Raw genomic sequence first — 11095 nt, 5'->3', positions numbered from 1 at the left:
TCTGATTTTTAGCCCGCGGGCTGACCCGATGGCCCAACTAGAAAAATAAAAAAGAACAAAAAATACTAACAGCAGCACTAGCTAACCATCCACCATGTGGGCCAACAAGAACAGCCCGCTAGCACATAACCACCAGCCCAACAAATCAATACACACCCCCACGTGAACCCTAAGGCCCAACAACATTTGGGATGATGATATAAGCTTAGGGTTGGAAATTGGACCAGTGGGCGGGGGTGCCCATAGGTCTTGCACCCAACAGGTGCAGTAGATCTTGTCACGGATGGGTTTTTGTTCCGCCCATTCAATGTCCATATGTGATGGGATGTAAAGAGGTAGGTAGGTTTGTGCTTGGTAATATCACAGTATAACTAGTTTTGATCAGGTTTAGGCTGACCAAAGTAGCCCTCACCAAAATTAGTTGAGAGCAAAAAGGAAAATCGGAGATGATTCGAAGTTCCAACTGTATATTCTTCTCGAGTTCTCGTTTCTGCTCCTTCAATCCAAGTGGCAAACCGCAGCAGGAACTAAGGAGGAAGAAACAAGTAGATCCATATACAGGCAAAACTGGTAAGATTGAAGCAGCAAAAGGAATATAGCCTCCTCAAAGGTAGATGCTAATGTCTGAACTCTGGAGGTGGGCAGAGGTTTTCTTGACCAAAAGAATGCGACGACTCAAAACCGGAATTAAATCCGCTTGGAAAAGTTCCACATCAAACTCTGCAGTCTGCACTGTACATAAACAAGAGAAGAGAATACCACATGGAGTTGGTCTTGTGCTTTGACTGATTCATACGGAAGCATCATTCTTCATGGGAGACAGCCTGTCTACGCGTAGTTGAAATTGTGGCTGTCTGAATTTGACCAGGAACAGCAGCTAAGCCAGGGATTTTCTCCTCCTGAACTCAGCCTCCTGATAGCAACACAAGTTTTACTTTATAGATAGACTAGGCTACATAGCAAGCATGGTTAATACTCTAACTCAGAAACTAACAGAAAAACAAGAACTTCATTGACTCTATGTTAGTAACCATGGAAAACAAGACGAGCAGCTGGATATGGCTGTGATCCTGAACACGTGCCCTTCATGCCTGAGGACACCACCAGAGAGGATATGTGAGCTTGAGAAGAAGCACGCTCATCAGCTCAAACCATTCGCCCAGACTCCAGTCTCCAGCCATGGCACCCTTCTTCTCCATCCTGCCGGTCCTATCACTGCTTCCCCTCCTCTCAAGCGCAGCATCTCCAGACACCCTACCGCTAAGATCCTCACTCTCCGTCGACAAGCACCAGACTGACGTCCTGCGTTCACCAAACGGCACTTTCACCTGCGGCTTCTACAGCGTCTATGATAACGCCTTCACCTTCTCGATATGGTACACCAACTCGGCGAACAAGACCGTTGTCTGGACCGCGAACCGTGACCGCCCCGTGCACGCCAGGGCGGCGGCGGTCACCCTGCGGAAGGGTGGCGCCTTGGTTCTCACGGACTACGACAGTGAGGTGGTGTGGCAAGCAGAAGGCGACACGGCAGGTGTGCAGTATGCCCAGCTCTTGGACACCGGGAACCTTGTCATGAAGAACTCCAGCGGCAGGGTTGTGTGGCAGAGCTTCGATTCACCAACAGATACCCTGCTGCCCACCCAGCACATCACCGCATCAACAAAGCTGGTCTCCATCACTGGATTGCACGTCCCAGGTCACTACATGTTTCATTTCACAGACTCGTCGATATTGTCCCTTATATATGATGATGTCGACGTTCATGAAATATATTGGCCAGACCCTGACAATGGAGAGTATCAGAATAACAGGAATCGGTACAACAGTACAAGGCTAGCGGTTCTAGATGATGCTGGCAATTTTTTTTCGAGTGATTTTGTCAACCAGAAAGCACTTGTTGCCTCTGATGAAGGTAATGGGATCAAAAGAAGGCTTACTCTGGATCCTGACGGCAATCTCCGACTCTACAGCTTGAACAATTCAGATGGAAGATGGTCAGTTTCCTGGATTGCAGTGTCTCAGCCGTGCAATATTCATGGATTGTGCGGCCCAAATGGGATCTGCCATTACTTGCCTATGCCTACATGCTCCTGCCCACCGGGTTACGTGATGAGCAACCCTGGTAATTGGAGCCAAGGTTGTAGAGCTGTAGTAGACATCACCTGTACATTTCAGCAAGCGCAACCTGTCAAGTTCTTGCGACTTCCAGGCACCGACTTTTGGGGATCCGATCAAGGCCATGTCGAGCATGTATCCTTACAGGCTTGCAAGAACATATGCAGGAGTGATTGCACCTGCAAAGGTTTTCAGTACCAGCAAGGATCAGGGACATGCTATCCAAAGGCTTTCCTTTATAATGGGAAAGCATACCCGGCACCTACAAAATCGACGCGCATGATGTATCTCAAGCTCCCAGTGGGCTTGAATACTTCAGGTATTTCGATGCCGCAAACAAATGTGCTTATTTCAAGAAAGAAACATCCTGACTGTAGCCAGATGAGCGAATCAACGATGGAACTGTTTCCGGATATTCACAAGGCCGGACAGGGGGAAGCAAAATGGTTTTACTTCTACGGGTTTGCAGGTGCAATTTTTGTTCTTGAAGTTTTCTTCATTGCATCTGCTTGGTGCTTCGTTTTGAGATGGGAGTTGGGAGCATCCGAAATACTAGCAGTTGAGGAAGGCTACAAGGTGATGACTAGTAACTTCAGAAGATACAGTTACAAAGAGTTGGTTAAAGCAACCAGAAAGTTCAACGATGAGCTTGGAAGAGGAGGCTCAGGGATTGTCTACAGGGGAATCTTGGACGACAATCGACCAGTTGCTGTTAAGGTGCTGGAAAATATCAGGCAATGCGAGGAGGAGTTTCAAGCGGAGTTGCGGATAATTGGGAGGATTAATCATATGAACCTAGTAAGGATATGGGGTTTTTGCTCCGAAAGCTCACACAGGATGTTGGTTACTGAGTATATTAAGAATGGATCATTAGCTAACATCCTATTCAAAGACAACATTCTGCTAGAGTGGAGGCAGAGATTTAATATTGCATTAGGTGTCGCAAAGGGTTTGGCTTATCTTCACCATGAATGCCTTGAGTGGGTAATACACTGCGACGTGAAGCCAGAGAACATACTGTTGGATCAGAATCTAGAACCCAAGATTGCCGACTTTGGGTTGGCAAAGCTGCTGAACAGAGGTGGCTCCAATCAGAATGTGTCGAGAGTGCGAGGAACCATAGGCTACATCGCTCCAGAGTGGATCAGCAGCCTGCAGATCACAGCCAAAGTTGACGTGTATAGCTATGGGGTTGTGCTTCTTGAGCTAGTGTTGGGAAAACGAGTTCTTGACTTAGCAGTAGGTGCTGAGGAGGTGCATAAGGTGCTAAGGAAGCTTGTAGAAATGCTAGCTGATATGTTGCATAAAGAAGAATCCTCTTCAATTGCTGAGGTTGTGGATAGCAGGCTGAACGGCCAATTCAACTACATGCAGGTAGGAACACTGATCGAATTGGCTGTCTCAAGCTTGGATGAAGACAGAAGCAAAAGACCAACAATGGAATCTATAGTGCAGACACTCCTTTTAGCTGATGAATCTTGTAGTATGTGGTAGGGTGGATGTTCGATGTAATGAATTGGTGACAAGCAGGATGTGAGTTATTGAAATCTAATTTTTTAGTACTACTTCATTGTATGTCTATTGACTATAAGAAAATAACCTCTTGTACTAAAATTTCTCCAATAGTGTTATTTTTTTTTTCCTTTTCTACTAGTGATTGCTGATGTTCTGCTTGCTGAGAAACAGCATGCAGTGTTCTTTAGGTTATGTGAGTAGAGTATGAAGTTTGACGGGCACAATGTGGACTGGGAGGTCTTGATCTTCCCCAACAGGGATATTTATTACCTCTTAAATAACTAATCAGTCTCCTAAGATAAGTTTTATTTCATATCTTAAATAGGTTCTGTGCCATTTTCAGTATTTTAATTGAAGATGTGCCACCTCTTTTATGAAACAATAAAGCACATCTCTAGATGAATTGAAAAAAAAACGAAGGAAAACAGTTGCAGGCATTATAAAATGAGTAATTTGAAACTATTCCAGCACTATCCATTATCATTTTGGCACCCCAAAAAAAGAGAGTTCACAGCCCAATGTGCAAAGATCACTAGAGCAAGCATGCTAACAAAATAATGCAGTACAAGAACCGGATAGTAGCACATGAAACTTCTGATCAAGTGAGATTAATAAACGACTTGTCACAAAACATATATGTGGCGGCATCATTAGAACACTTCCTCCTCATTGGTTTATTTGCATGGTTTCGACTTCATTTTAGCACAATGATCTTAATGCAAACCAATGAACAAGAAATGAATGTCCATATAAATGAAACAAACACAAAAAGAAAATTATGAGGAAGACTAGCATATGAATGGTAAGAGGTCAAATGAAGAATGTTGTAAGCAATGGTTGGAAATATAGGGAATCTACTCATCAAATAGGCCACCAGCCATTTAAACACAGAATCTATTATTCATGCTATTTTGAAGAGTAAAGAGATGTACCGTGGAACTTGTCAGTGGAACATGTCTACCAAATGCATTATGAGTAAATTTACAACCCCAAAAAGTAGAAAAGAAAATAGACATGCAGTACAATATCTGCAAGACCAAAATGAAGGGAAGTGAAATGTGTGCAAGTTCAGTACCAAAAAGGCCATGTTGCTGGAAAGCCTGAAGCCTGATCCTGATCACCATTCACCAAACGTCTGCAGCAACCCCCACAAAAAGACTGGCAGCCATCTTTGCAATATTGTTCCTGATTACCACTCCTACACCCATGCTTTGCCAACATGAAGATATGACTCCAGTAATGATATCACCAAACCCTCCAGAGTCCAGAGGCAGTGTCCATTTGAGAACCAGATACATGACTCATACCTGGTGGAATCTGCTGGCTGTATACAGTATAAGATAATTGTTTTATGCAAATAGACTAGACTGCAGAGTGCAGCCTCTCCCATACTGTTGGAGTAGGAAAATTTAGAACTAGACACTTAAAGATTGTATTGTCATGTCCCAAAAATTACAAAATGCCTCAACTGGATATTATTTTAATCATCAGAATCCTAAATCCTAATCAGTATTTTCAACATTTGAGTAACAAACCATGGGAGCGTTTACCCTTTTCCCCCAGAGCTCTGTCAGTGGTGGCATTGTCTGAATATTTGAACATTCAGGAACTTCTGCCAGAAGTGGTCCTCCAACCAGAGTGTCAGGATGAGTACAGGTGGAAAATCTCTTCAGCAGGACAGTACACAGCTAAATCGGCTTATGAAGCCTTTTTCATAGAATCAACTTCCTTTGACGCTTGGAGATTCATTTGGAACACTTGGGCTCCAAAAAAATATTGATTATTTCTATGGTTGGCTGTTCATAATAGATGCCGAACAGCAGACCAGCAAGCCTGAAGAAGTTTACCGCACCCAAAGAGATGCCCTCCTTGTAACCAGCAGGAAAATATACCATCAAGGTGAGCACATACTTGAATTGTACTAATCTGTCCGCCTGGACATTATAATCAGATTTCCAGCCCCTGGAATTGGTTAGAGATATGATAAATGACTGGTAGAATTTGTGCCCTTGCCAGCTTCCTGATAGAGTGGCACGCCGAGGTATTTACAAGGAAAATCCTTTTTGTCGCATGGGAGGTGCTGCTGCACAACTGCCAGATCATCCAAAGAGAATTGAATCGGTGCAACATTATTCTTATAAAAATGTTGGTTTTGGGCCCTGAAGCTTTCACCAAACAGCTGCCATATACCCAAGATTAATTCCAAATCAAAAGCCACTGGTCAAAGAAATAGAACTACATCATCTGCATAGATAGAAACGAGGGGATGAAGTGGAAGGTGAGATGAAGGTTGCAGCAAACCCTCATCATTCGCCTCCTGAATTATGCCACTTCATAAACATCCATAATGATCACAAATAGCATAGGAGACAAGGGAACACCTTGTCTAAGCCCAAGCTAATGCTGAATTTCCTTCCCTGGAATATCATTGGAGTAAAATTTTAGTGGATGGAGAGACAAGTAGACCACAAATCACCCTCCTCCAAACGGGCCCAAAACCACATTGCTTTCAGTAAGAACGACCAAGAAAGAGTCAAATGCTTTAGATCTATCCAGTTTTAAAAGGATACGTGGTGCAAAAAAAATGCAAAATTTCATGTCGAAAAATATGAAAATATGGTACATGTAGATATTATATAAAGCATGGTTACTAGATAAACTAGCTAGCACCTCTGTAGAAGCACTACCACAACTGAAGAAAAAGTCTAAAGAGAGCATATTGTCTGAAGTGCACAACGCCATGCACGCAGAATGTGCCGACTGCTGAGAGAGGCACCAGATTTTATTAAAGCATTAATGTGGAGAAGCAGTCACCCTATCAACTTTTCCCACCTGGATGATTAAACGAGTTTTGTCTAGAACTAAAACTCAGAGCGCTTGGACTGAGTAAACAACAGAAACATAATAAATCAACATAAACAGTCTTTCACTTGGAAATCCGGATTACTCCTACACAAGAAATCCAGCAATGCACTTGAAAACCCACTAACGCATATTGAGAGTAATCATATGGTAAATTTACTCAACCTTCAACTAACTCACAAGGTACATGAACTTACAATGTGGTATATTGAATATAGGTGTTACAGTTTACATGATAAAAACTTACGGATATCCAGAGCAATCATACAGCAAATTATTCAACCTTCCACTGACTGACAATGTGGTAGATTGAATATGAGTTGTTACAGTGTACATGGTAAAACAAAAAAGCTGGATAGTTCTTCATACCAAAATGCCAAACCGTACAGTCAACGAGGAAACTCAGCAGAATGTATCATTTCTTGCTCCATAGTGTAGCACCTAGAGACAGCCTGAGATGATGGATTAGCAACAAGCCCAATTTCAGCTCCCTTGGTCATGGTCAGGGAAGTAGATCTATACTCCGAGGATAATGACTGCTTGGTTTCTCTGCCCCTTTTTGACCCCCTTTTTGCATGTTTTAGATATGTTAGCTTTTAGGAGCTGCAATCTTAACTCCACTTCTTTCATTTTAGGTCTCGTTTCTCCTTTAGTCCTTAAACACATCTCTGCAACCAAGGCAATCTCATCAATTTCACCTTGGCTGGCTTCCAACGCAACTTGTGAATCCACCACATCCATAGTAGTTTTATCCCTTAGCGCTTGAAGGAAATAATGATGTAAGTTCTGCTTTTCACCAAGGCAGTTGAGGAAAATCGGCTTCTTCCTTGTTAGGAGCTCAACAAGTATCACACCAAAACTATAAACATCACTCTTCTCAGTTAATAAGCCTGTGTAATAATACTCTGGATCTAAGTACCCAAATGTCCCCTGCACAGCTGTAACCACACGAGACTGGTCAATGGAAATGGATCTGGAAGCACCAAAGTCTGAAACCTTTGTAGTGAAAGCATCATCCAAGAGTATGTTAGTTGATTTCACGTCTCTATGAAAGATTGGCATAGCAGCAGAAGAATGTAGGTAAGCAAGTGCTCCTGCAGCCTCTAGAGCAATCCTGATACGATCCTCCCATGTTAACCAGCATTTGGCGCTCAGATTGCCATGAAGAAGATCATGAAGTGTGCCATTAGAGATGAATTCATACACAAGAAGAGGCACCTCAGATTCAAGGCAACAACCAAAAAGTTTCACCACATTGCGATGAATTATCTGGGACAGGATGGCCACCTCATTAACAAATTGGTCAATCTCACTCTGCTCCACAATTTTGGACCTTTTGATGGCAACTACCCGTTGATCAGATAAAATACCCTTGTAAACTGTGCCGTGGCCTCCATGTCCGATGATACGTGTTGTGTCAAAGTTGCTGGTTGCTTTCTCTAACTCTTCCAAGGAAAATATTCTTGTGTTATGTGTAACACTTTCACTTGATGAGATCAGCTGTTCCAAGAGTAGGCCTTTGTTTTTCCGAAAGTATGCCCTTCGGATTTTCTTTTGACTGCCTCTCTTCCATCTTTTAACTAATACAATAGCAGCCAATGTAAAAAGTAGAACTCCAAAACCACTGCTAATTCCAACAGCAGTCCCTACATGAGTAATTGCAACAATTGAAAAGTTGTATTTTTGACAACTTTAGTGCATAGAGATATCGAATGATAAGGGAACTGTGACATACCCAAAAGAATATTTTGCCGTTTACTAGAAGTGCACTGCCTTCTTACTGGATCAAAAGATACACCATGAGGGCAGCAGCTATAACTTCCAAGGAAGTTATAGCATATCCCATTACAGTAGTTTGGTATCAAGCACTCATCAATATCTGGTAACAGAATTCCAAAAATTGTAAACTGGAGTGGACAAAATATATCTCACTTTTGATGAAGATCCTATTGCTTTGTTTCAACTATACACTCATTAATATCTACAAATGGCATACAGTCAAATTCAATGGATACCACACCACTCTTTTCAAATATGCCTATTCATGTTGCATAATCAAATGCATGCATATGTTGAAGAATGCGTACCTGTACATCCATTTTGAATATAAGGATTTCCTTCAAAACCAGGAGAGCACTTGCAACGATAACCAATATAGATCGTCCCATGTGTAACACCAAGGCACTCACTGTTTATGCTGAGGCATGCGTAAGTACTGTTTTGTTTAGCACTTTCACATGTCAAATTGGTTATTGACCAGCTCCAAGCACCATACTCTTCAGATAAGCCAGATTTCTCCAAACCGTAAATTAACTGCTGGCCAAAATAATCAGAACCACCATAGTATATTGATAAATAATTTGTGTTGGCATCTTCAGATTCTGAAAGCTTATTGACATACATGAGTCCTTCATCTAATGAAATATTTGTCACTTCATATTTTGCAGGTGGTTTTGCAATAAGAGTGCGATTGGATGTGCAATACAGTTGAAATCTCCTTTTAGCAAAACAGCCTGGCTCCAGCCCGAAAGGGAAAGGGATATATGTGCTGCCACATGATCGAGAACACTTTGCTTTTGGGGTTGGGTTATACTCTGCTCCAGTTAAGAAAATTGTTGACCAAAAAGTATGTCAGAGATATATGATCAGTGACAAAAAGCAGAACTGCAGGGAATTGTGCGCATACCTTGTTTGCAATCATCAAGAAGGTAAGGATTGCCTCCATCAAAATTTCTAGAGCAAGCACAAGAGTAGCCTCCATTCTGTACATCCATACAATTGCTACTGCTGCATGCATACTGCGCCTTATTATCCAACTGGGCCCTTTTACAGTTGGGTTCATCTGCGATAACGGTTGAGAGGTATGCCCATGAAGAACCAACGATACTTGCATTTATTGTATCGGATAAGAGATCCATAATACTAAACTTATATGGACGGAAGCTTAAGAAAGCCTTGACGGTGATATGACTGAAGGGTTGTGGTACTTTATCGTTGTTCTTAATGATAGTCACTCTAAATCCTCGAAATGGCACCGGGAACGTGACAGTGCAACAACCCATGCCATTGCAGCTCCCTCCTCCTGTTGCTATCAGCATAGCCGCCATGGAGGAACACTTGCTTGTGCAATGGCCTACAAGGTCACCGGTGGCTGGATGGAACAGGTAGACCTCGATTCCGCAACCGAGGAACGCAAAGTAATTGTAAGACTCGATGTTGAGGTTCCGCCCTGGAGACTGCCAGGACAGGTTGTAGGTGCTGACACCTGGTGCCATGGGGATGTTGTACACAAAAGAGGCAAGGACAGTTCCTGAAGGATAGAGGCCGGTCACCTGAGTGGTGGTGTTACCCAAGAAGAGCTTCCAAGGTTTGGTGGTCCTATTGCAGGTGACCTCGAATCCCTGTCGGAAGCAGCCAGGCCCGATGCCAAAGGGGTACCAGATGCTGACATTTCCACAGGTTTTGGGGCAGTGCGCAAGACTAGCAGCAGAGGGAGGACGAGCTCCGGATGCGACCAACATGATGGTGGATGTTATGCTCCATATCAATACCAGCTGCATGGTGGTAATTGCAATTCCCTTTGCTGAACCCATGAGATGAGAGACAAGAAAACACCCCGTATTATAGCAAATAGCCTACCAATGGGTATGCGGAGGTTTCCTGCATACTCTTTACTTCTTTAGTCTTCACCGGCTAACCCCTCGTGGAAGGACTTGTTGCCAGATATCATTGTGGTTGACTTGAGCACATTGTTTTTCACTAGAACCAAGCACATCAGCATATACCATCAGTTCTGATGTGGACATACATCAATGACCCTGCTATAAAGATTTGTGGACTTCCTTGATCTTTGACAAGACTAATTGGCTTGGGTCATGCAACTCATCCACACAGGTGTAAAAGAAGCGTGTGAAAGTGATGCCCAATTGTAGCTGCTACTAGGTAATCCAAATTTCCAATTTCAGCATGTGCAGCCTCCAGGTTGTGTACATACTGCATACTGCGTGACGTATGAGCACTCGAACATGTAAATCGGGCAATTGATTATCCATAGGTCACTATCACAATACAAAGGTCTGGCAGGAAATCAAACCTAATTTCAATTCCTAGCTCCCTACTGTTCATCGATTTGGTGGAGTGCAGGAAGATGCAACCGAATTCCAAAAGGACTGTTTCCTTCCCTGCAACTTCACAAGACCAAAACTTGTGGGAAAAACACAAAAGCCATGTGCACGTGCGCCGCGTGGATTCTGATCTGGATGGGAGGAAATTCCTACCATGGCGAGCAAGGAGGAGTCGCGGGAGACTTGAGACAGCCATGGGAAACATCGTGCTGCTGCCGCTGGAGCGCACCGCAGCAGCAAAACTGTCGTTGCCGTGCTCATCGCCGAGGCGCTCGAGCGTGCTGACCGGCCCGCCGCAGATACTCCCGCCGCGCGCAGCGCGCGCTCGGTTCTCGCCCACGGCGACGGCGACGGCGACGGTTCAGCTCGAAAGCGCATTCGAAGACTACGCTTCCTGAATCTAAAAGCACATTATGGAAGAGCTGCAGGCCAAGGGAGGCAAAGGTGAAGTTGTCCATTTCAATAGCCTTCATTAA

At 43.5% G+C, this 11095-nt stretch overlaps 1 protein-coding gene and 1 pseudogene across 1 annotated transcript; one reads left to right on the top strand and one right to left on the bottom strand.

Moving 5' to 3' along the window:
- Positions 1-952: 952 nt before the first annotated feature.
- LOC117840819 (putative receptor protein kinase ZmPK1) lies at positions 953-3768 on the top strand. Its single transcript, XM_034721358.2, has one exon. The coding sequence runs from the start codon at positions 1180-1182 to the stop codon at positions 3610-3612; it is 2433 nt and encodes an 810-aa protein (XP_034577249.1). The 5' UTR covers positions 953-1179; the 3' UTR covers positions 3613-3768.
- A 2860-nt stretch (positions 3769-6628) lies between these two features.
- Positions 6629-11039, bottom strand: LOC117840818 (wall-associated receptor kinase 2-like; annotated as a pseudogene).
- Between the last annotated feature and the right edge of the window lie 56 nt (positions 11040-11095).

The sequence above is a fragment of the Setaria viridis genome, chromosome 9 (genome assembly GCF_005286985.2).
Source record: "Setaria viridis chromosome 9, Setaria_viridis_v4.0, whole genome shotgun sequence".
NCBI lineage: Eukaryota > Viridiplantae > Streptophyta > Magnoliopsida > Poales > Poaceae > Setaria > Setaria viridis.
Note: the sequence above shows the minus strand (reverse complement) of the source record. Positions and strands in the feature narration are given on the sequence as shown.